The following is a 26,035-nucleotide window of genomic DNA, read 5'->3' as shown; positions in this document are numbered from 1 at the left end:
CAGGTGACTATTTTTTAATATGTATATTTTTATTGGAGTTCGATTTAAAATTTCATTTCCCAATTAAATGTCAGCCTCTGTTCACTGAGAGCTTCATTTCATTGCCCGTGACCCATATGCTCACTCCTGTTGCCACATCTCCCTAGAACGAAACTGATAGAAATCCACTGTTGGTCTTTCCAGGCTTTGCTCTGCATTTATAAGTGCACGGGGCCCATATACGACCAACGCACATCACGGAGGGTGATGCTAGGACACGACGGGCTCTCTGCAGAGTTACGGATTGAATAAGTATGAAAGGAGACGCTCTCAACATGGAACTGAGATCCAAGCAGTCTGCATTTTCCTCTTTCTCTGTTTCTGGATGTGTGAGACTTTTCCATCTTAGCATGTAAGCGTCCATAGCATCAAGGAATTGTGACTCTGTGAAGTCACTGGTCGGTCGAGAAGGCATCGGGTCACCTGAGCTGGTTAGTCTCGCATCAGCGCCTCATCCTGCACCTGTGAAATCCTAGCGTCTCACTTCCCATCCTGTTCTGCGTGTGGGCGGCTGAGTGCTGGTGCCGGGATCTTTGGAGAAGGTGACAATTTTGCTCCTTGCTTGTTCGGGAAGTGCTGGTGGTGACAGTGGCACCCTGGTTCCACGGGGGCTGCAGGTCTGAACTGCTCCCTTCCTGCCATTCAGAGGGGGGCTTCCTAGGAGGGCAGACGCGGGCCGAGTGGTGTCCGCCCGGTGGTCCCGGCCCAGCTGGAGCGGCACAGAGGACTATGGGAGGAGCGGCAGATGTGCAGGGAGCCCAGCGGCCCTGCCGCTGCCCCCCGGGGCTCCCTTCCGCAAACCAGGGCCTGGGTCCCCACGCTGGCCGCACTGCCTCCTTCAGCAGCAGCCGCGGTGGCACCAGGCCCCCGGCGGCCCGGGCCCGGAGCGAGGTGCGGGCGTCACGGGCCGGCGCCTCCCGGGATGGGAGAGAGCCGCTGCCCGTGCCCGCCGCGCCCGCGGGGCTGACAGCCGCCACCCTAGAAACACCTGCAGGTACGACACCTACAGACACACCGGGCGCGCCGCGGCTCCCCGTTTCCTGGAAGAGTGACCGAGGGCACACGCCTCCCGCCCAGGGAAGAGCGGGAGGCGCTCAAGGTCGGTGCTTCGGTGCTGGGGAGTAAGCCCACGCGGGGGCTGCGTCCGGCTCAGGCATAGACCCTGTGCCCTTCAAATCGTCACAAGGATTTCTCCGTCTCGTGTCAATTAGCATAAATCAGTGTAGTCTTCTCCTAATTGAAATGAGACTCGGCGCTAATGATGGTGGATCCGCCGGTATCAGCTTTGACTCCCTTGCACAGTGTGACTGTTGCTCTCGTGGCTGTTCCTCAGGGCGGACGGGCTGGCGTGGCTTGGACGCCCCCTCTAACGCGGCGGCGGCGCAGCTCCGAGGGCTCGGCGGCCCCTGGTCGGTGCCCGGCCCGGTGCCTGCAGCCAGAGCCCAGCGGGAGGCCCCCACCCTGGGCAGCGGGGGACGGCGCGGCCTGGGGCTCAGCCCACGCTCGAGGGACGCCCTGTCCTCGCCCTGTCCTCCCGCCGCTCGGCCGAGGGTCAAGGCCGGGGGAGGGGCCCGGGGTGGGCAGAGTGTCGCCCGCCAGGCTGACCTGCTGCTGGGTGAACGCTGGCATCTTCACTCGAGGTCACCCTTGCCCCCAACAGGCTGCTCCTCCTCCGGCCTCGGCTCTGGTGCCCGCAGGCTGCCATGCGGTCACCGTGCTCTGGAGTGTGGGCCCAGGGGCTGGGGTGTCTCGCTCTGATGCCAGTGAGGCCCCAGGGAAGGGAGCAGCCCTGCACCCACACCCCTGCACCCGGACTCTCACACCTGGGACCCCCACCCCCAGACCCCACACCCCCGGACCCCTGCACCCAAACCCTCACACCTGGACCCCTTACCCAGGACCCTCACACCCAGGACCCCCACACCTGGAACCCACCCCCGCAACCTCCACACCTGCGACCCCCGCACCCAGGACCCCTGTACCTGTGACCCCCGGGCCCGGACTCCCCTGCACCCGGACCCCCACACCTGGGACCCCTACACTGGGGCCCCCGCACCCAGGACCCCTATACCAAGACCCCCTGCGCCTGGGACCCCTGCACTGGGACCCTCTGCACCCAGACCTCCACAGCTGGTATCCCCGCACCCAGGACGTCGCCGCCAGAGCCTGCCCAGCCCTCCCAAAGTTTCCTCGACAGGGAACGATGCCTGGCACAGCTCTCTATGCACGTGAGTGAGGACAGCATGTCAGCAGGGCCCCAAGTACCGTTAGCAGGTCCAAGGGGACATGAAGGGGCTCGTGAGCATGGTGACACTGGGTCCTGACAGTCACCACACACGGGGCATGCTGGCAGTTCAACTAAGGGTCCACCATCCACCGTGACACAGGATTGATTGAGGATCTTGCAGGAAATACTTTAAGGATGAGGCCTGGGTGGCATTTGTGAAAGACTTGGGCCCTGAAAGACGTCTCTGTGCCGTCGCCTGTCCCTGGGTCTCTGATCCACAGAAACTGAGTTCACTGAATGTGTCAGCTCCCGTGCCATCTGCGCTGTTGTGCAACCCCTGTGTTGACCTGGGTGATTCTGAGCACATCCACCCGTGATAAAGGTGCAGAGATGATGCAGATGTGCAGAGAGAGTCCTACATTTGTGGGTTGATTTTTGTGCAGATCCAGGTCAGTGCTTGCAATGAGTAGCTTCATCTGCTCCAGCAGCCCGGCGCTGGGTTCAGGTCCCCAGGAGGGGTGGGAGGGGTGGGCCGCGGCCTTGGCGGGGGGTGGGCTGACAGGTGAACCTGGTTCTCCTCAGTGTGTGGCTCTGAGGTTCCGCTGCTCGGACCCCAGGCTGCCCCCCACTCTAGGCCCCTTCCCTGGCTCCATGGTCTGCTGGGGGGGGGCCTGAACTGTCACCTCTCTCTGCCCCGTGGACACACATGCCTCCTGGGGGTCCCAGGGGGACTCCCGGTCTTGCTCTATCGTGTCACCATGAGGAGAGCTGGGGCTGGGGGACTTAGGGCTCTGTGCTGTTGTGTGTCCTCTGAGGTCCCTTAGTGCGGATGGCCTGGGGCCTCACGCACAATGGGGGCAGCAAGGGGTTTGCACTATTAGCTGCAGCGGGCGCGGCACCGTGTCCATAGTATGTCATAGAGAAGGTGGACGGAGCTGCACCTGCTGGATCCTGGAGCAGCATGAGGGGCCTGGCCTTGGGAATGGGAGTGAGGCTCCTGGACGTCACACTGCACCCAGGCGAGTGATGCTCATTTCCTGTGTCCTATAGATCCCAGTGCCTATGTCCGGGCTGCTGTGTGTTCACTGCTCACCTCTGCACCAATCGCTGGCACGAGCTACGGTGGTGCAGGGTTGCAGCCTTGGTGCCTTGGTGCTGTGCCGGCGTGGCCCTGTCACCCACCCAAGCCTCCCTCCTGGACCACGGGGGTGAGCTGAGCTTCCTCGGCTGTCTGGGCGGGCGGGACAGGGAACAAGCCCCTGTGCACCTGCTCATGGTCCCTCCTTTGAAGACTCTGGCTCCCCACCTTCTGGACGCACCCCCTTTGCAATGTGGAGTAGTTCAGGCCTGCGCTCCGCTCTGTCGGGCGGAAGGTGGGTGTCCAGAGCAGACACGGCACCGTGACCCGGGTGACCTGGCCGTGGGGGGGGGGTACCTCCCCTGACTCAGACGGCTGTGCTTTCAGGACGTCAGAGCTCCCCATCCGGTGTGCGTTAAAGGATGGTTGTGCCTTCCCTGAGGCGTCCATTGGCGCCCTGTCTCCCTCATCCCCTCCACCCCCCACCACACGTGCGCTTGCCGGGTGGGGACGAGCCTGGGCCCGCAGGCTCCCTCGCCTGTCCCCACCCAGCCCCTCCCGCTCCCGTGGTCGTCCCACGAACAGAAGACTAACTCATTCCCATTGTTCACCTCAGAGATCATCCTTGGGTCTTAATTTTATTTTTTTTAAATATTTTATTTATTTATTCATGAGAGACACAGACCGAGGCAGAGACACAGGCAGAGGGAGAAGCAGGCTCCTCGCAGGGGGCCCGATGTGGGACTCCATCCCAGGACCTGGGGTCACGCCCTGGGCCGAAGGCAGGCGCTCAACCGCTGCGCCACCCAAGTGCCCCAAGGGTCTGAATTTTATATTAAAAAATGTCCCAGCTCCTGCTATGATCTTGAGTTCCTTCTCCGAACTGTCCATCTCGTGTCCTCCCAGCTCCCGGGGGCTGAGGCCACCAGCCCCTTCCTCCGGCCACGCCCGTCTGCCTGCGCCATGCTTGTCCCGAAATCCTCCTTGTCCTTGAGACCCCGTGCAGACGCTGTGCCCTCTGCAAGTCCTTTGCTGCCTCCTGGGGTTGGAATAGAAGGAGGCTGGCATCCTCAGGGCTGGGGCTGGCGCCCAAGGGCTGCTTGAATGCATTTGCCACCCCGCCCTCCCGTGCTCACGTGGAGGGTGCCTGCATCCCTGCTTTAGGGCCACGGCGGGGGGTGGGTCACCTGCCTAGAGGACCCAGGGCCTCACTTCTTGCCCATAGTTGCACTTGTACTTACCGTATCATACTCGCTGTCATAGTTTCCCGAGGAGACTGTGAGTGTCGTGACCCCCACACATCCTGGTCCGTTCATAGGGTCTGACGCTGATGGGCGGACCTGCACCCTGAGGACCATCGGTAGCTGGAGCTTAATGTGCGTCCTGTGGTTTTAATTCCGCCCTTTTGCTCGTGATTGTCGGTGCCTGAAAGCAAACATAAGAGTTGTGGTTAAAGCAAAGGCTTAGGTGTTAGGGGATGAAATCCATCATCTGTTTGTGCCGAGCGCATCCTGTGGGGCCCCACGTGGTCATGAGAATATGTTCATATGCGTGTGCCTGTGACGAAGAGGTGGGTGGTCTGCTAGTGAGGAAGGTGTGAAGGGGCGGCTACACTCGTGCCGTGCAGGGATGTTTGCCCAGGTGTGGGGTGGGCGTGGGCCACGTGCCGAGAGGGCCCCTCCCATGACTGGCGTGAGACCTGCAGCCGCGCACCCTGAGACCCCGAGACCCCTTAGTAACGGCCTCTCTCTCTTCTGTTTGCAGAATCGCAGTGCACCCTCTGCGGGGAGCCGGAAGGTGAGTGTGCTCGACCCCGTCCCCGCCTCCGCTGGCCATGGCGGGGGCACTGTGGTCGCGGACGGCCGTCGGCATGTCCGGCCCGTGTTCTCCACAGTGTTTGGTGGAAAGTGGGTAAAACCGGCGTGGGGTGCAGGGTGGCAGGGGGCGGTCATCCCTGAGCGGAAAGTGAATCACAGCCAAATTACACTTGCCTTTGGGGTTGCGGATTCACAGATTTTAATCAGGTTTCTCCACGTAATAAATGCTGGTGTTAGAAATACGTATTTCATGGCTTTAAATACATTAGCCCCAAGTGCTGATGAGCCTCACGTTAAACAAGACCTGGGAAAACCATTCCGTATTATTAATGAGCGAACCCGAGAGGCACAGCAGGAACTTGGTGGTAATCAGTGCCATTAAACAGTGCGTGATCTGTGTTACCGAAGATACTTTTATTTTTTATTTTTATTTTTTTCGAAGATACTTTTAAAACTAGAGCTCCTGACTCTGATTTACCTATGTTCGAAAGTAGTGAAGGCTGAAACCTTCCCAGTGTCACAAGAGGAAAGAATAAAAGAAATGCGGTTCGCACGCAGCCTCCGTTGGTGGGGGCCCTGGATGCATCAGAGCTGTGATGGTCGGGCTCAGCGCGGCGGCGTGTGGCCTCGCCACGGGGCGGGGGTGGCCGCCGGAGCCCTGGACCCCGGGGTGCCTGAATGTGCATGACTCGAGCACGTGCTCCGTGTCACACAAACATCGTCATATTCACTGCCGAGATTTCCCCCCACGAGATGAAAGAACAAAAGTGACCATCGGGTTCATGTAGAAATTCCATCAAACACCCTGTTTCTCCAGTCTCGTGGTTGAGACGTGCCTGAGTCCTCAAACGTCTTGCTCTGTGGGTGAAGGGTATCCGGTGCACTGCTGTGGCTGTGGCAAAGTGCACGGACTCAAATGGTCACTGTTGCATAAAACCCGAGACTCTGGACACCCGGTGTTTCCGGGGTCAAAGAAAAGCAGAGTTTTGGGGTGGGATGCTGCATGGAGGCCACCGAGAGCAGGTTTTGTGTGGCGGGCAGTGGCCTCTGAGCGGGAGGGGCCGAGGGTGCCCACAAGGGCCTCCAGCTTGAGTGGGTCCTGCAGGTACTTGGGAACTTCATTCGTTCTTGTTGTTATAACGTCAGTGTCTGTCCCGGGTGGGGAACGTGCGCATCAGGCCTTGGCTTCCTGTGTTGTCCTTGTGCGACACGCGCCTCCTGCTGAGGGTCCTCAGTGTGCTCCGAAGCCTGGACCCTCCCACCTCGAGGCCCACCCAGACCTCTCCAGGCCCCCCACCCCGCACGTTCCTGTCATGGGCCTCTGCTGTCTGCAGTCTGTGTGCCCTGCGTGGAGTCCGGTTCCCGCTCTCGGCTGCTTCCCGCTGTCCTACGGGGGCACATGCAGCTGGTGTGGTTGCAGGAGGGCGTGGGTTGAGTCAAGGGGGTGTTAGCTGGGGGGGTCCTCGCTCAGAGACAGGGGTTCATGCATTCCTGTGGGCACCCCGGGTCGCGGGACCCCTGCGGCTTGCCCCCACGCAAGGGAGGGCTGCATCCTCCCCCCCGGGAGTGCCCCTGCCCCCACCCTGTCAGAGGTCAGAACCCTGGTCACGCACAGGACCCCTGTCTGCCCGTCCTGGTCCCCCAGTAGCCCACCTGGGTCTGCATCCAATCAGATCACCGATCACCGTGCACCAAAGGTGTAAAGTTGCCAGGGGCAGAGGGAGGAGATGTGCCCCTTCTCGCTCCGGGAGCCGCTCAAGATGTAGATATTTCAGACAGCCCCCCAACGCCCCCCCAGGAGGCCGTGAGGATCGGGGAGACGGCACAGAGGTTGCATTTGTAGGGCTGCTGGACACACTGCCGCTCGTGCCTCGTCCACCTGGACCTCAGGCTCTGCGGCCGCTCCAGCGTTCCAGATACGCCAGTGCAGTTGCTCCAAATCAGAGAAAGGGAGAAAAGCTTGATGTCATGGTCTCAGCTGGGCTTTATTTTTCTGTAAAGCACCACCATGCATATTCATACATTTTTAAATCATTTAAGTGATTAGTCTACGTGAGAGCTGCCTGGGCACAGTGAGTGGAATCCGAAATCAGCTTTGTTGTTGGGTAATGTCTCTAGCAGCTTCTATCAGCTAATTCGTAAAGGCCGCCGCACAGAAAGGATCCGCACTGGAGGCTGGCGCACAGTGCGGAGTTGGATCCGGAGCCTTGTGCTCCTTCCATCCACAGGGTTAAGGCATCAACTCATTAAGCTTCTCTCTTTCTTGTCAGAAAGCTGTTAACAGTCTTTCTCCGCTAAACCAGTGAAGTGGGAAACACCTATTTGTATTTTAATGATTAGTTCTCTTGGAGGGAGCTGGTTCTTTGGATACAGATGGAATAATTAGCATTGTCTCAGATGATAATATCTGTCAAGCAGCGAGACTGGGAACAAAGTTTATGGGGTGCTGCAGACCTCAGGATGCCAGGCGTGAGCATCCCTGCGAAGGCGGGGCCTGTTTCACAGAGAACATTAGCTCGTAATTGTACATAAAACATAGATCGAGACCTCAGTACACAAATTCGCTTATCCTTTCTACCTTCCCTGGTTTCTTAACCTTGGGCGACTGTATTTTTGAGAGGAGAATGTTTTATGGAATGTTTTATGTGACTTACTGGTATCCCTCTTCCTACCGAGGCTGTACAGGCGGGTGACTCTGAGTTTGGGAGTAGGAGGGGCAGCAAGAAGGTAGAGCTGGTTACCCAACCAGACTCACCTACCTTTTGCAGGGATACACTCGCCAGAGTGTGTTGTGGAACTAGAGACCGATTATAAACAACAACAACAAAAAACAGTTTGGAGTCTACAGAGAGCAACCTCGTTATTGTGGTTTGCTACAGGCCTGAGAGGCAGATGACGGTCTCAGCTGCTTCGTGGAGTTCCTGGTCGCCATGGTCGCGATCTGGCGAGATCGCTTTGTCAGTTTACCTTGACACAGCTAGCATCTCCGAAGGTTCATATGCTGAACCCCATCAATCTAATATAGGAAAATAATTCAAGAGTATATGATCCTTTTCAAGCTTTATTGACAGATACGTGACAGCACTTACTTTTAACTAGACCACAGGGAATGTTATGGTAGAACCACAGATGTCGGTTCATGGATGTGCCTATTTGTGTACATTTTTAGGGTTCAATTTGCCCTCCTAGTAAATAGATTTCCTAATGTGGGAAGGCAGATGCCTAGAAGGGTTTAGGAAAACTTATCTGCGATCCCCTACAATGTAATAATGGTGTCTTAACATCTATGTTATTTAACCCAGTTAAAACTAAGGAATAAAATAAGCTATTATAATTTAAATTTGGAACAAATAAGTAATGCTACAAAAATATTAGGATGGAGTTTAGCACAGAGGATGTTTAGTAAGAGATGCCTTGAGATGTATGAGTTCAAAAGAAGTCGGCCACGTATGGAGGCATCAACGTATATTTAGAAGATGTATAGAAATTCTGGTTGCAAAGCAAAATTCAGGTTCAAAAAAATCACACAAAGTTTAAGATAAGAGACTTTCATTTTAAATCTGTTTTATTTTTGTTTTTTACTTTGATCATTTGAGGACACAAATTGCATACTGCTCTTAGAATTTTGGACAGAATCTTCTGTATCCCTACAAATAGAAGGAACCCGAGCTACCTTGTCTCTTCCTCACTCATGAGTAAGAAAAAGTGGGACATGTTTTTAAATACATACTGCGTTTAGTAGCATCATGTTCTCGATTTTTAAGTCAGGTATTTGAGATTTTCCCCCACAAATGACTCTAATCAATGTAAAACTTCGGTACTGTTTTTGCTCCTTCATTGGATAGGTGTCATCCTGAAATGCTAAGATCTCTCCCCACGAGGGAAGGACAGGAAGGCTGCTCCTTAGAGCCTGGGCATCATGGGTTGGGAAGAAGCATTTCGGCCCCACCTCTGCTCTTGCAGGAACGAGGGTGTCCACGCTTCACCTGCAGCTGCTGCCCCATCTCGTTTGGAGATCAGACCTCGTTAATTGTATGCTTTGGGTAAAAATGGTCTTTTCTGTTTGCTATTCTTGGAGGTTTGTGGTAGATAACCAGCATTTATTAAGTTCTCAACATGTGCCAGGCTCTCTAGAAAAAATTAGCGTTGCTTAGGAACTGAAGAATTCAACTGGCTTTTGAGAGAAAACAGAATTCTATTCCAGCCGATCTGCCTTCGGGGACCTCAGAATGGTTAGTGTTTTAGTACAAGTCAGAGAATATGACTTGCTGACGATACAGGAAGGAAACCCGTTGGTCTTAAAAGGTTAGGGTGGAGGGCCTCAGAAGGGTCCTTGCTGTGAGCTTGAGACACTGCCGGGTGACATGTCACGGTGGCCTTTGGTACCTACCTGAGCTTGAATGAAGGAGGTTCATTCTAGGCTCCCAGAGTTCAGGAGGACGTCTAACCCAGAGGATGGGCAAGACTCAAGGCCTCAATAGCCTCTGAGAAGTAAAACCCAGAAGGGGGCACAGGATGGGGTGGACGTGGGACACTCAGGCAGGTGTGGGATGTGGGGGCACCTGACATGGGAAGCGATGGGACCCCGCCCCTGGAGTGAAACCCAGAATCTCAACGTGTTTTCACCTTTATGAGAAAAAGACTAGAAGACACTGACCAAGGAAGTATAAAGGAAGCCTGTCACATATCCGGGGTCACGGGTAGAATATAAAGTGACCAGCAAGAAACACACACCCGGGTGTGGATGCCAGGTCTGATTTCCCTGCACCTGTGCATTGCAGGAGGACCAGGTGGTAAAATGAATGTGAAACTCGTTCCCAGATCTGCGAGGATGCTGTTGGAACCTGAGGGCCGAGGCACAGTCAACGTCACAAATCATCTACAGAATCTTTGACCACATAGGACTCCGCCTTGCCTAAAAATAGACGATAAAAGATTATAACCCCTATAAAGACATTTTGAGGGAATGAAGACATGTGACAGGTGGATAAGCAACCCAGTGCTAGAACTGGTGGCTTGCACAGGGTGTTTAAAAGGACTAACTTGGTTTTTAAAAGGAAAAGAAGCCATGATGAAATAGCGATCTAGTGCGACAGAAGGACAGATTGAAAACAAACAGCACGTCTGAGAACAAAAAAACGTCATTTAAATTCGTGACTGTGCCTGTTACGTAACAGATTAGATGTTACCAGACGGAGAATGAGCAAAGCAGAAAACAGATTTGAGGATATTTCCCAGAGTTTTGCATAGAAGGCTACAGGGTGACCGGACATGAGAATGACGACATGTGGGAGACGGCCTGAGAAACCAAGCCCATGTCGGCGACAAACCAGGCCCCAAGGAGAACAGGACGGGCATTGCTTGGAAGGAGGGGCTGAGGGGCTTTTACGTGTGTTCCATCCATGTAAAGTGGAGTAAAAGACAGAGATGGGGGAAGGAAGAAAGCCTCAGATGACACGGCATGCAGGAGTTTTAGAGAAAGTCACTATTTAATGATAAAAGGAAGCTGAAGCAATCACCTACTGTAGAATAGGCTGCAAATGTGGAAAACTAAAGAATAAACAGAGGATTGCAAGGAGCTTCGGAGGGATCCCAAGTCCCAGGGGAGACCTGTGTGCATGGGGTCCCAGGGGAGCCAGTCACACCCAGTGAGAGCGGAGGAGCCTCGAGGAGCTGCTGGGGCCCAGGCATCCTGGGCGGGAGCACTGCTGACTGTCTGCCTAGGGGCTCGTGCCTCGTTCACGGGGTCGACTTGCTCTGACTTGCTCACTCGGACCCGGTTCTCTGATGATGTGGGGCCTCCATGGCTCTTCAGCAGGTGCTCGCACAGACAGCCTGTGCTCTTGTTGGAAATGTTTGCAGAAACCTAGGACCCTTTTGGTTCCAGGATTGCACAGGTTCACTTGGACCATGTTCTCCTGGTGAGGAGGGCGTGAAGCGTGAAGCAGCTTCTGTGCTATCCCCATCCTGGGGTCCCCTGATGCTCAGAGAGCCCCGGCTCCTCCCTCACATGCTGGCAGAGTTCCTACCACCCACCATGTGGATGCCGTGTCTGCGGTCTCCCATGCACGCAGCTTCCCTTCCCACCCCCATGTAGCTGCAGGTAACACGCTGCTGTGTCTGGGGCCCCATCTGAGAAGCAGGGCTCTGTGAGTGTGCTCTGGATGTGCAAGGATCTTCTGAAATGTGATGGACAGAGGAAGGGGTAGTACATGCGGACCATGTGCACATGTGTGTTTGCACATGCATGTATATGTGTACATGTATGTACATGACTGCATATGTGTGCATGTATCTCGTGTACACTCCTACACATGCATATATGTGCATGTGTGTACATGTATGTGCACGCACGTGTCAGTACATGTGTGCATGCTTGTGTGTCTGTGTATCTGTGTGTCTATGCATGTGTGCATGCACGTGCATGTGTCTGTGACTGTGTACAATGGGTGTGCATGTGTATGCCTGTGTCTGTACATGTATGCATATGTTTGTGTGTGTGTCACATATTTGTGTATGTGTGTGTGTGTGTGTGTGTGTGTATGGGGAGGTTATACAGAGAAGGGCCCAGGGAGTGGCTTACATTTGCTATCTCGGCAGACATTAGGGTTCGCATGATGCGGGGAGAGGGGACGTACTATTTTTTATTAAAAGCAGAGAAGCCTAGGGACAGACTTGCAGGGTCAGCCCTAGCTCTGCCTGAGGGTGGGCCTGTCTCCCTCCCATCAGAGACCCTTGGTTGTGCCTTGACTTACACTCCTTCCATTTTCCTCCTCTGTGGATGCTGCTGGCAGGACGTGCCTCGGGCCTGCAGCAGAGCACCACGAACGGAGAGGCCGTGTCCTTCCTATCCTCGCATCTGGGGGCCCGATGAGCCCTGTACACCTCACAGGTGTGTGTTTTTGAGCCAAATGCATGAAGCTGACCACTCGGATATCTGGTCTTTTCACTGACAAAGGCAGTTTTGTCAGCTACGCTTAGAATCAGAGGTGAAGCCCCATCCACTAAATATGGTAAGACAGACTGAGACTGGGGATGAGTTGTATGGACCATCTGGTGTCTGAGACTCGGTCACAATCATGCATTTATGTAGAATGATATAAAATGCACAAATGAACCCTAATTTGCACATTTCATTTTTTGGATTATTCAATATCTGAGATTGAGGCATTCAGCTGACACTGAAGCAATTTTACCTCATTAATGTGCTCAAGGAATAAATAAATGCTCTATTTTTCTGGTTGCTGAGCAATTTAAGTATCAGTTTTCAGATTTAGTAGGTTTAGGTAGAGTACCATCTATTCTCTTGTTGCTAAACCGATGCCTATTTGCTGTGTCTTGAAGCATATTCAGGAGATGAAGGCACGTAGGGAATGTATGCGATTGAATGTAGAGGAAGAGCGAACTAGAGTTCTGCTAGAATTCAAAACAAGCTCCTTTTCAGTGCTGAAGAAAGGGCTAAAGGGAGATTCTGCACGAAGACAGGGTCTGACATTCATCTTGCAGGAGCATGTTTCTGCTTTGAAAGCAAGAGTTTTGTTGTGAAATTTGAGTATCACCCATGCCATCTCGTGACACGGGCATGAAATCCCCAAGTGTGGTGTCCTTGGGTCGGCGCTGAGGGCCACGCATCCTAGAGGGAATCCTCCCTGCCTCCGGGAGCACCAGAAGATGGAGACGCTCGGTGCTTCTATCTCTTGATGATAGAAGTGAAATTATCTCAGTGTATCACTTCCATGCCTCGAAGTCTAGTCCCATCCTTTAGGCTAGCCTCTGGCCAGCGTGGTGGAGGTGCTTCGGGGAGGATCATTCTGCGCTGGTGGGTACCACATCATTCCAGCCATGAGGAAGCATCTGGGCTCTGCGGCCTCCAGGCGGAGTGAGCGACGTGGCACAGTGAGTGCCCGGTGCCACCGCCTACGTAGACCTGCCCCTCCTGGGGTGACTCCGCAGAGCGCGGCCCTGCCATCAGCCTGAGTGTAGTCCTGTGAGGACTGTGAGGACCCTAGAGGAGGGAGCCAGGCCCCAGGGCAGCTGGCACCCCAAGCTTCAGGAGTCAGGGCTTGTGAGCAGTGTCCGCCTGTCCCTCCAGCTCTGCCCACTCCGGATTTCCTTCCTCCCGAAGGGCTGCTCTGGGGTGGGCATCTATCTGTCCACAGCACCTCCCAGAGGCAGGGACACGAGCCCCGGGTCAAGCCAGCAACCCCTCTCAGACACCGTCCAGTGTTCCCGTCCATATGTCTGATGGGGTGTGTGGTATTCTAGGTTTTTTTAAGTGGCTCACAGAAAGGAGACCACTTTCACCGAGACCCCTTGCAATGATTAGCGATATGTATTCATAATTTAGCTTTGCTCTCTGTTGCATCTCATTAGCAACGTAATGAATCACAAATGCTCAGGGTTTTGCAGCATCGACCTTTGTGGGATGGCTCTGAGGGGCATGTCCGACGTAGAGGTAGCATGCGGCCCCCTAGCCGGTCTTGTGATCAGAGGCCCGGTGCTGGCTGTGGGTCTTCAAGGGCCTGCAGGGATGGGGCACAGTGCTCTCGCAGGAGGACGGTCCTCTTGGAGGCGTGGGCAGGGGACTTACCATAAAAGCGGATTGGATCTAGGTCCCCTTTTTCTTTTTTCTTTTTCTATTTTCTTTTTTAAGATTTTATTTATCCATCAGAGAACGAGAGCACGAGCAGGGGGAGGAGTAGGGAGCCTGATGCAGGACTCGATCCCAGGACCCTGAGATCCTGACCTGAGTCAGAGGTAGGCACTTCACCAACTGAGCCACCCAGGCACCCTAGGACCTGTTTTTCTTAAAAAAAAAAAAAAAATTGAACAGATAGTTCTCTCTTCACAGGGTTGTAGATTCTACGTATAGAAGATTCTTTCCGGGGCTGGGGAGAGTTTGCAACAAAGGTGCCAGCTGTGAATGTGCCGCGTCTCCCTGTACATGCCTGTGGGTTCCTGTGACACAGGCCCCTCTGTGCCCCCCCAGACATGCCATCTTCCCCTCTGAGCTTGGCTCACAGCTGACCCTTAGACAAAGCTTTCCCCTGTGGAGCAGAGGTGGTTTTACTGTCTAAAATCACGTGGGCCTTGTTTCAGCAAGACGGGAGACGGGGCTGCCACATGGCGCAGGGCAGGGACCAGGCCCCTCATGTGCTCACCTCAGTGACTCCAGGCCGGAGAAGCCAGACATGTTGGAACATTACCCCTCAGAGGCTGGAAACGGACAGGGCGGTGGACACACGTGCAGCCACTTCACCGCACACACGTGATTATCAAGCGTCACAACCTCAGTGACTAATAGGATACAGAACCACTGGTTTTGCTTTAGAAAATAGTTTTGAAATACATGTTGACTCCTGCCTTATATACCAGCTCACTGAGTTTCTGGGGAAAAATCAAAGCTCTGGGTCTGGCAGGAAGGAACTGGGGCCAGGAGTTAGGAGCCCGTATCCCAGCGTTTATGATTAGAAGTGTGGGCTTTCGCGGGAACCGAACCCTGTGCGCTGTCGTTCTCATCCTCAAACTTCCTCCGCCTTAGAACTGTGTGTACGCCGGCACAGTGGCGGCTTTGCTTTAAGAGGCTGGGTTTGGTTTTCTGGATGTTCTGCATATGCGTACATGGTTTCCGTGTCGTTGTGCATCACTGCCCTGCTATTTAGTGAAACTCCATGTTATATTATTAGACGTGTGGTGAAGAAGGCAGATGGGAACTAATTTTTCAAGATTGTGATGAGGCATGACCCAATTCCCATTGCTCAGATTCACGTTCCTCCCTCACATCTTCATGGGTCCATGGTAGTTAATTTTGGCAGGTTAACTATTAATGGAGTAAGTAGCAGTAAGTTATCAATTAAATGAACTAGTGATAAATGTACAAATGAAAATGGGTACAAAGGTTAAAAAAGACCATAAATAAAGAGTACAAAATCAGAACTCAAGGGCTCTCTCTCTTTAGGACCTGTAGACCTTGAACAAATCAGTGTAACCTCAGTAAATCTAAAGTTCTCATCTATGAAATGGGTAAAATAGTGCCCTCATTTTGAGGCAATTTTGAAAATTGTGATGTTTCACATAGTGCCTAGTGCATAGTAGGGACTCAGGCATGTGTTTTATCTGGCCGCTCCTCTGTCGGTTGTTAATCACCTATCTCTGTTTTCTTCAGCATCTGTCAGGCGTTATTCTAGATGTCAGGGACGTGCAGGACTGCGCATCTAAAGAGAACCCGAGAATTAACAGTTGTGAGAAATACCTATAAAGCAAACCAGTAGTTGTATTTAGCAAAGATGACGATCACTGTTGTTTTATAAAGTATGGTTTCATGTGCAATAGAACCTGGCATGTGAAAGATCACTAGATGGGGCTTCTTTGACTCATAAGGGGAAGAGACCCCTTGGGGTAAGACAGAGTCATAGGGAATTGTATTGAGTAGAAACTTCCCAGATTTGTCATCCCAGTTCCATTAAAGATTAGAGAGAAAAGCAGAGATTAGAGGTCCACTCTACACGTAGGTGGACCTCATATCAGCCCTTGCAACGTGGCCATCACGAGTGTTTGAGATGGGGGAGGTCGAAGGTGGGAGACAGTGGACGAAGAATGACAGGGTCATGGTTTGCTTAGAAAAAGTGCTCAGTGACCCCGAGTAACATATCCTTGTGGGACTGATTCTCTGGAATTCTCGGGAATATAATTAAGAGCCACACTAGGAGTAACACACGAAGCCCACGTGGAGGGCTGTGCCAGAGCTCTGCTCCAGATTCCACACTCCACTGGGAAGTCCTGTTGGCTGATGTACAGAAAGCTGACCTAGCACAGCTCTTCTAATGGGCATGCCACTGATCGCTCTTGAGTAATAAAATTAGAATCTTGTTTCTAGTTTCTGTTTTCTCGAATTCTAAGATAGTTACTTAAGTATTGTGAAGTGGACCTAGGACAGTTAACGTGACGACAGACATTATGGGAAGACCCTATTCGAGGTAAAATGTAAGACAGCTTGAATTCGAGTTGATATCTCTGCAGTCAGCGTTGGTTTTCAGGTTTTGGCCGTTGAAGCACTAAGTCACATAGGTCAACACGGAGAGCGTCTGACGTGTGAGGGTAGAGAGCAAGGTGTGGAGAGTTTTCAGACCAGTGACGTCTCATGGAGAAAGTAGGCATACACATCATATAAATCCCATAACATTTTTTAACTTTGTTTTTTGGAAATGTCAGGAAGAAGCAAATAATTTCACCTGTGGGAGGGAATAATCGAATGTCAAGCATTGCATATGGGAAAAGCATCCGGAACTGAGGAGAGGACAAGGCTCAGGAACCATGGTATGGAGGTTTGGGTGGGTCTCTAGAACTCGGGTCAGGGGTAACTTTTCATGTCATCCTGCAGATTTTTTCCTACCTCTCTGTAAGACAGACGAGGAGCCATTGGTCTGTGATAAGCCCACAACTATGTGTAGAACTTGGAAGTGTCTGTATATGCTTTACAGGCAAAAGGATACATCATTTTCATCAATTTCTCATGGACATTTAGGGACACAAAAAGGTACAAAGATCAGCTCTCATGCTGTTCCCAGGGGAACCTGGAAGCAAACAGTCATAGTTTATTAATATTTCAACACTGTGGGTCCATCTCTGCCTTAGATCTCTGACAAAATCCACCTGGTCACTGGGACATGATCTTGGTTCCCGTCCTGAATTCTTACTTAGGGCCAATGCGTATGACAGGAATCAGTAGATACAAGCTCTGAACAGCTGCCCAGGGCCACATGTGGAAGGGACTTTCTGTTGATCTGGATGGTACGGTTGGGTGAGTTTAGAGACAGGCCTTCACCCCACCAGCAACTATTGACCCCCGGCATGGGCTAACAGGGCGCCAACGAGAGGCTCCTTGGAGTGTGCGGCCAGGAGGCTTCATGGGCACCATCCTGCCAGGTGCTCGCTGGGGCGCCTGAAGCACAGATCAGGGCTCCCCCACCACACACGGTGCCACATCTTGTCCAGGGTGCTCGCCCATGTTGCTTTTCTCTAGCCTTATGACTCTAAGTGTAACTGTACCACGAGGGAGGTTTATACCCGAGATGGATGCTCGGCAGCTTCCAGCCATGGCCGGTCGTGGATGGCGGTGGGGCAGGAATGGGTGATGTCCTCGTCTAGGGGGTGTGCCGCAGCTCTGTCATCCTTTCTGGAAGGCATGCTAGCTCTATACAGTTCCCAAGTTTGCTGCATAAACACATTGGTCTGAATTTAAATTTAATCCCAATTCTGCAGCCAGGGTGAAGGCTTCCACTTAGAAGCTGCTTTTAATGAACAGGGACAGATACCGTGTGTGAAATTAAGATAAACTTGAGGAATCCCCCATGAGGGAGATGGGATTCTGTTCAAAGGCTGGAGTGACATTGATATAATCCCAAGTGGGATGCTGTAGGTGAATTGTCCTGAGTTAATGTGTTTGCGTGAGGCCAAGAGGCTGCTCGGACTCTGCACGGCTGGGTCTGTACTTATCAATACGTCTGACATTGAAATCCGCTCTGAACCAGGCCATTCAGTAACTGCTTTTCACACATGCAAGTGCCATCAATCCAAGTAATAGCTTCGTGATCGAATCATCCATGATGCTGTGGCGTCTCGACACAGTAGCCCTGTTTATCACATCTCAATCCACGTTACTCAGATTTTTTTTTACGTGTATGGAGAATGCCTTTTTAATTTATATTTTAATTTATGTAGCAGACGAGATTAAAAGTGAACTGTTCTTTCCCCACACGTGAGTGTCCTCGAGTGAATAGACTCACAAACACAAGCACACATGCACAGTCGTGAACATGAAACATAAGAAGTCATAAGAGCATCAATTTCATAATAATGGAATTATATCTCCTTGTCAGATATTTATGGAGTCACGAAGCCAAAAAGATGACGCAAAACCTGGGCTGATAATAAGTTCATAAGGATAGGGCCAAAGTACATGCCTGACGTTCTGGGGCTCCTGGGACTTTGTCCTCAATCCAAAAAAGGGAAGAACTTAGGAAATTCCACGTAAAACAAGGATTTTTGGAGAACTCTAAAGGACTAAAATAAGACACACTTTTCATTAAAAAAAATCAACATTACTCTTTAGAAACATTTATCATTTTAGATTTGTCCTATATAGATGCCATTTTTAAAATTTTTCTGATCATTTTATTTTGGCCTTATTACAAAAGAGAACAATAAAATGTTGCCAAGGGGAAATGAGCACAGAAATCCTCCATCACCTGACCATCCCCAGGACGCAGGGTGGAGCCCTGGCTCTAGAGGCCAGCCTGTGCACAGACTTCTTACTTCGAAACCCTGATCAACACCTGTCCACCATAGTGGCTCTTGAAGTGTTACAATCGCTCTCTGACAGCTTCTCAAAAAGAATCATGCAACTACTTTTCATCCCCAAAACACTAAGAGGAGTGATACTATGGCATTGGGGTTTGGGGCTGACACATCAGCTCACCTGGAGCAGGGACGGGCCCCTTGGTGGCTCGCAGAACAAATCTGACCCACATACCGCATCTCCACGAGCCCAAAGAGTTTGCTTTGGGGCGTCCCGAGAAGGGGGCTCCTGAGGTCCCATCACCATGAGTTTTCACTTTGCCGTGTACGTTGTTGACACGTGTGTTTCTGAGACTCTGCCCTGCACCTGTTTCTCTGGCTGTGATGCAAGTGAAGGGAAGGAGCCCAAAGGTTGTGTTTCTGCTGCTTGGCCCTCCGCCTGTGTGCCAGCTGCTGAGGAGGTGTGCCCTCACCTCACAGCCTCCAACAAACACCACCACTTATATTTTATGCCACAATTTTGTTGCTTTAACTGTAGTATTTATGACAAACATAAACTTGTTTGGATTCTTTAACTGATACATTTTTCTATCAGCAAAAATTATTTGTGTACCTTGGAAGGAGACATTATAATTTATCTCATTAAAATGAATAAAATTAAGCTTTCATTTTATGGCTTTCCACTTTATAGCAGGGTTTTCAGGAATGTCCTCGGCAAAGAATAGAGGTGTCTGTTTATTGAATCATACCACACATCCTTCATTATTATCTGCATTTTTGCTTGGCTATGAATTGTGTACTCTATTCCAAAACATTAAATATGCTTCTAAATATCATTTTTAGTGGTTATGTATTATTCCATTGTGTTTGTCCATTGTGATTTATTGGATTAATCCCCTTTTAATGGAAATTTAAGCTGTTTCTAATCTTTTTACTAATATAAATTATACCTTTATGAATATTTTCATAGCTTTATCTATATGCTCATTCATGGTTATTTCCTTAGGGCAAATTCTAGAAATCATAGAAATACAATTGTTAATTCAAAATGTGGTTGCTTTCTTAATGAATTTTTGGGACCCAGGAGTGATTTATAGCATATGCTCCCTTTCCATCCTGAAGGGGAAGACACATCTGGGCATATACAGCCACTCTGCCAAATGTTTAGCAGCTCTATTTATTATTATTATTATTATTATTAATATTTCACAGATACCTAGACAACCTGTTTTCACTAGATTTTATACAAAGTACTAGGGATACAGAAAGTAATAGAGCAGGGAAATTTTGTAGGGAGAAATCCATATATCAAGACACATAAAATAAGTATATACTGTCATAGAATTTTAGTGTTCAAAGGGAATGGCTAGTTTTATCAGGAAGTAGTAGGTAGATTATAAAATATGATTATGAGAGAGATGAATCTTGAACTTAGTGGTAAAGTGTATCCAAGTGTTGTCCGGGCAGATAAATAGTGTGGGGGCCTTCCAGGCAGGGAGCAGCTGTGACAAAACCCAGGAGCAGGAACCAGCAGAGTTAACTCATGGGGGTTACATCAGATCAGTGGCGAGGGTCAGTTTGCTCCCAACCCCTGTTCCCTGCCTCAAATTCACTTAAGGTGAGCATCTCCCCAACCTGTCAGGGAAAAGAATATAGAAGCAAAGTCAAACAGAGATGTCTTGTGGATTGTAAAACCTTGTGCTGGAAAAATTCTCTTGAGTCTCAGTTAATTTAATGTGGTTCTGGACTGGATGTTAGGAGGTTGGCACGACTGGGAACTCATCGAACTACTTGCAGAACAAACCAATGACAGTTCGTAATTGGTCTTCATCAAGAGTCATTTTTAATGGCCTCTTCCATTTCCAGAATCCAGGAGACATGGTCTTTCTGAAAAACATCCACACCAGGCCAGACGTAGGAGCCACACTTGGGCAGAGCAGGTGCACGGAAGAGAGAAGAAGGGCTGTGTTCTTAGTTCTTTCTCTGCCACCAGGAGCAGGATAACCTTGGACGAGACACTTAATCCTTGGGGCTCTCAATTTATTTGCATACAGAAGTAAAAAAGAAACATGATCTCTTTGAGCCTGCGGCTCATGCTCTCTCAATCCTTGACTGCAGTGAGCTAACTCTTGAGACTCTGCTCTCCAAGTCATCTGCATAATCCTAAACATGGTCAATACTCAATTACTTTTCTTGTTGTTGGCTGAAGGAATAAATGCCAGGAAAAATAAATGAATTCCAATACAATTAAATCCTTATGCTAACTTGAATAAAGCAAGAAAAAAAAAAAACGGATCCTCATACCATTTTATTTGCTTACTAGTGCTGTCAGTAACTTGATGAATCTTTAAAATTCAGACTAATAAAAATGATATATTTCTTTACTCAAACCATGAGTTTATTAAAGAAAAGAGATCCCTGTGTAGCTGATTGTATTTAGGGAAAAAAAGCTCCATCTTACTCTCTCCCCAGTCACTGGTACAGTCATCCTATGTTTATATTTTATGCACATGCAGTTATAACGGTGGATAAATGAATCTTGTGTTGAAGATCCCTTTGACAGCAAGAGGCCTAAAGCCATAAAAATGCCTCAGCCTTTCATTTGATTAAAACATGAGCACTTCCCATCTTTTCAGAGGAGATATATTAATGCAGAAAAGTCCTTCACATCGATAAACTCATGACCACTATGCAGAATTGATTTCTTCCTGTTCCCACCACGAGAAAGAACATGCAGAAAATTAACAGTTGTGAAGAAGTAAACTTTTCTTACCACAGGGAGTCAATTTTAGCTACAGAAATTTGCAAAACAAGCAACAAAAGCAAAAATAAACAAGTAGGGCTGCATCACACTAGAAAGTTTCTGTACAGCAGAGGAAACCATCCACACATGATGAGGCAACCTACAGGATGGGAGAACATATGCACAAATCATCTATCTGATAAGGGGTTAATATCCAAGATCTATGAAGAACTTCTACAACCCAACAGCAAACAAAACAAAACAAAAGAAAAAAAAAAAAACAATGCAATTTGAAAAATGAGCAAGGACCTAAATAGAAATTTTTTCCAAAGATGTGCAGATGGCCAACAGACACATGAGAAAATGCTCAACATCCCTCATCATCAAGGAAATACAAATCAGAACCACAGGGAGATATCACCTCACACCCCTCAGAATGGCTGAAATCAACAATTGAAAAACAGCAGATGTTGGTGAGGATGTGAAAAAAAAGGGCGCCCTCATGCAGTGTTGGTGGCAGTGCAGGCGGGTGCAGCCACCATGGAAAACAATGTGGAGGGTCTTCAAAAAATTAAAAAGAGAGCTAACCCTGTGATTCAGCAGTTTTACTTCAGGGTGTTTATCCAAGGAAATGAAAACACTAACTTTTGGAAAGATGTCCGCACCTCATGTTCACTGCAGCATTATTTACCATAGGCAAGACACAAAAACAACCGAAGTGTCCACTGCTGGAGGAATGGATAAAGATGATTTATATACATGTATAATATATATTTATATATACATATATATAAAATATATATGAAATATTACTCATCCGTAATATAAAAGGAAGTCATGACAACATGGATAGACCTTGAAGGCATCATGCTGAGTAAAGTCAGAGAGCCGCTAGCACTGTATGATCTCACTGATACACGGACTCGAAAAAAGTCAAACCCAGAAACAAGAGTAGGTGGTGGTTGCCAGGGCCTGGGGGAGGAAACTGGGGAGATGTTGGTCAGAGGGGTCAAGCTTTCAGTTCTAGGATGAACAGGTCCTGGAGATCTAGCATATGGGGTGGCAGTTGTGGCTTATAATACAGCTTTACACACTTGGAAGTTGCTAAGAAAGTAGATCTTACATGTTCTCATCATAAAACGAAAACAAGACAGCTGTGAGGGGATGAGTGTTAACTAATGTCATGGTAGTAATTTTGCAGTCTATCCACGTATCTCATCACCGTGCTGCACAGCTGAAACTTACACAATGTTGTATGTCAATTATATCCCAATAAGTCTGGAAAATAGGTTCTTTTCTAAGTGGGACTTGCATGCAGTTGCCGACAGGAGATCTGTGACATCTCTCTGGTTTGACAGTCAGACTATAGTAATCTTAAATTAGAAGTTCTCAGTCTTGAAAGCCCTTTATGAAAACAACTTCAAAGCTCTTTGATTATTTTGATACTAGCATTTGTCAACTCGTTGATTCCATGCTCTAGAATGTTCTTCAACTCAACTTTGATTCATATTATGTTATACCTGCTATGGGTGAAGATCTGTGCTTTTGTCTATGTGAACACTTAGACATGCAAACACGAGGCCCATCCTAATTCACCAAGAAGTGAGAAAAGTGAGATGTGTTGAAAACCCTCAAGCAAAGAGAGAAGCAGGGTCATACTTGGTATATAAAGAGCATGCTTGGAGGGAAGTTGGAATTCTAGGGATATTAGTCTTTTTATTGCTGCGTAGAAAGTTACCTCGCACTAAACGACATTGGTATGTCACAGTTTCTGAGTTCAGGGTTCTGGGCACAATATAGCTGGGTCTCCTCGAGACCACAGTGAAGGTGCCAGCCAGGGAGGGCTGTGCTCTTACTGGTCAGCCGGTCCAAGCGAGCACCTGCTCCCAGGTTCCCTCAGCGTGCTGGTAGGATTCTTGTGGCTGTAGGGTCCCTCAAAGCCCACACTAGAGCCAGAGAACCTGGAGCATCTGCCAGTGGGGTGGCAGCTTTCTTCCTAATGGGACCCAGTCCCAGGAGGGACAGCATCGCCTTGCTTAGAGCCAAGTCACAGGTCCTGCCCACATGCAAGAGAGGGGATCCCATGAGGCATGAACACCAGAAGGCGGGGGCCCTTGGGGTCTTCTAGATTCTGTCCACCGCACCTTGACCACAGGGTCAAGAAACAGCATGAACAGAACTTCTCTACTTGGAGAAGGGTAGGGTTAGGTGCCATCGATGGGCACTCAGGACCCGGTGGTTCCCAACACCTGTGGATGTGAATCTTCTTCCTGATTCCACTGCCTGCGTGATTCCTCTTGTTCACTAGCTGCTTTAGACGCCTCTGGAGTTTCCTCTCCATTGGCCAGTTTTGTGGATCACTTCTCTGCTATTAGTGATTTGAGCCAGCAGTGCACTCAGGCTGCAATCCGTCCACACTCCTGCCCCCTCTCATCTCTTTTGTTGCGATGAACAGTGGCCCATGAATATTTAACTGGGGATAATCAAAACACCTGCTGATGTCACAGTATGTATGTATTTATTTATATCTCTTTAGTTAATAGTGATTGACTTTCCCTGCATCAAAAAACAAAAAACAATGAGGCCCTGCTCTACATGTGTAGAAAGGGAGGGACTTAATAGGAATTAAGAGCAGGTGGTACTTAGGGCGGAAGGAAGGTTGATTGTAGCTCACAGATGAAAGAAAAAACTTCACGGGAGAAGTGACACTTGTGTGTGTTGAGGGATGAAGATTTCGTTCCGTGGAGAAGCCTGGGAACCATGGAGCTCATTCATGAGTCGTGGACACTGCGGGGAGACAAGGACCCGGATGCCATCCTTCCCTGGACGTAGAGGCATATGAGTGGCAGGGATGGTGGCAAGGGAGCTTGGCATCAGGTGGGAGATACCTTCATGTCTGCAGATGTCACCTGCGGCGTGAACATCGTGCACTGGAACCCTGGAGGACGTTTTCAGGGTGGAGTGTCTTCAAGTCTCCCCCGACAGTTACACGCAGGACCTGTGCAGTGGTCTGGGGAAGGAGTCTGTTGCCTTCATTTCAGAAGCCAGCAGGGGAGTTTGGGTCTGGAGCCAGGGGACCCTGAAGATAGCTCTGTGACAGGGGGCAAGACGTGGCCCTGCCAAGCTTTATGTCGAGTTGGGATAATAGCAGTACTCAGCTCGGGGTGTTGTTGGGGTTAAAAGCAATTATGCGTGTAAAGATCTTCTCGTAATGTCTGGCACATAGTAATAGTTCAAATATATATAAAGATAAAATATTTTTCCAATTAGCCCACACGCTATAAATGGCTAAGCAGTGCTGACTTAGCAACCTCAGAAAGCACACACTTGCCAGGTTCCCAGTTTGGGTTTTGAGCCAAGTGCCTCTGTCCCCTAGTTTATGGCAAAGGCAGTGTATAGATTGGCTTTTCCCATCATCGTGACCTTGACGTGGTTCCTTGTCCTTGAGACTCCCCGGATGGCTGCCGCACCTGCCCAGCCCTCCCTCCAGCCCCGGGTACGGCACTCGCACGCCAACCCCCAGCAGCCCACGGGCCCAGGTGGACTGCAGGGCTGATGCAGCCTCCGAGAACAGAAGTACATCCCGGGGGGACAGGTTCTGAGCTCTCCCTATTGTCACACACAGATGAGACCACAGCATCCTGAAACCCAGGTCCCAACCTGGCAGAGGCAGGAACCCCTCACCAAGCTGTGCTGGGAGTCTGGCTGTGAGAAGCGGTCACAGAGGCACAGGAGAGCTTCTGTTTCTGTCACTCTTTTCTTTGGTTGGCTCTGGGAGAAACCTGAGAAAGACAACAAGAGGGTCCTGGGAGGCTTCAGACAGGTGCAGGGTCTGCGCCTGTTGCCCTGGACCTATATTATCCTTCCACTTTTTTTTTTTAACTCAAATTCGATTAATTAACATATAGTGTAGTATTAGTTTCAGAGGCAGAGGTTGGTGATCCATCAGTTGCATGTACACCCCGTGCTCATCCCATCTCGTGCCTCCTTAATGCGTGTCACCTAGCGACCCCGCCCCCTCCATCCTTCCATTTCCTTCTCCAGAGTCCCAGAGACCTTGCATTTTACAAAACGAAGAACATGATTCTTTGGGTATAATATATTTGTTTTAATCTATATAATACAAGTTAGTTTAAAATAAAATATAAATGTGTCTTCCTTTGCTTTACTGAGAACACAAATTACTTCAGTGGCTGCAAAAGGCAGTTTATTTCACCCTTGATGCTATTTTGCTTTGTTTTGGTTTCTACTTTTTTCTGTTTGGCATGTTTTTAACTCCGTGAAGTGACAGTGATGATGCTGACAAAATTATTTTTGACTATCCAACTATTTTTTTTAAGTAACAAATCCTCTTTTTACCTAATAATCATCTTGAAAATGCCCATACACTGTAGTCTTATCATTCTAATTCTGTGACTCTATTTATGGAAATAAGTAAAAAATTCAGCAAAAGCTTCCATACCAGCTTATTTTTGCAACTTTACTTCTACAGGCAAACACTTGGAAACACCCTTAATCCCAGTAAGGAGATGCTATTAAAGCATGTGTCTCCCATGTGATGAAATCATACACAGCCTTTCAGTGTGATGCATCATAACCTTTCCACCAAGGTCGGGAATGATACCGTGTACCCTATTTGCAAGCCCCACAACAACATCCGTAGGTAAGGTACATAGATGTAAAGTGTGATCATCTATAAAATAGAACTTCAGGAGGCTTCTTCCTCATTTTTCATATATTACACACTGTTCTGTAAGTGGTTTGTGGCTTTTTTGGTAACAGGAAATATTATTTAAAGTCTGCTGTTGCCTCGTCCTCAGATCAGCAGAAGATAC

General features: G+C 49.6%; 1 protein-coding gene and 2 long non-coding RNA genes across 18 annotated transcripts in view; 2 read left to right on the top strand and 1 right to left on the bottom strand.

Annotated features, from left to right (window-relative positions):
* The window catches only part of DLGAP2 (DLG associated protein 2), a 697,194-nt gene that overhangs the window by 371,725 nt on the left and 299,434 nt on the right, over positions 1 to 26,035 (top strand). For 11 of the 15 annotated variants that reach the window (XM_077884865.1, XM_077884866.1, XM_077884868.1 and 8 more), the window contains one exon: positions 5,109 to 5,141. The exons of 3 other annotated variants lie outside the window; for them this stretch is intronic. In XM_077884865.1, the coding sequence (XP_077740991.1) occupies positions 5,109 to 5,141 (33 nt within the window). Of the gene's footprint in view, positions 1 to 3,228; positions 3,286 to 5,108; positions 5,142 to 26,035 lie in introns of those variants that run through there. One more of the 15 variants, XM_077884878.1, reaches the window with a different exon arrangement.
* On the bottom strand, positions 4,025 to 9,971 carry LOC144305780 (uncharacterized). 2 transcript variants are annotated; one of them, XR_013372841.1, is made up of 3 exons: positions 6,815 to 9,971; positions 4,586 to 4,769; positions 4,025 to 4,383 (listed from the first exon to the last, which is right to left on the bottom strand). It is a non-coding gene; the product is annotated as an uncharacterized LOC144305780 (long non-coding RNA). The 2 variants fall into 2 exon arrangements; XR_013372842.1 differs by having other exon boundaries at positions 9,819 to 9,971.
* LOC144305777 (uncharacterized) overlaps positions 8,805 to 26,035 on the top strand; it is a 47,262-nt gene continuing 30,031 nt past the window's right edge. Inside the window, exons 1-5 of the long non-coding RNA XR_013372838.1 lie at positions 8,805 to 8,856; positions 9,007 to 9,393; positions 9,943 to 12,174; positions 16,373 to 16,477; positions 25,693 to 25,863. This is a non-coding gene — a long non-coding RNA (uncharacterized LOC144305777). The remainder of the gene's footprint in view (positions 8,857 to 9,006; positions 9,394 to 9,942; positions 12,175 to 16,372; positions 16,478 to 25,692; positions 25,864 to 26,035) is intronic.

Source organism: Canis aureus, chromosome 36, assembly GCF_053574225.1.
Source record: "Canis aureus isolate CA01 chromosome 36, VMU_Caureus_v.1.0, whole genome shotgun sequence".
Classification (NCBI taxonomy): Eukaryota; Metazoa; Chordata; class Mammalia; order Carnivora; family Canidae; genus Canis; species Canis aureus.
Note: the sequence above shows the minus strand (reverse complement) of the source record. Positions and strands in the feature narration are given on the sequence as shown.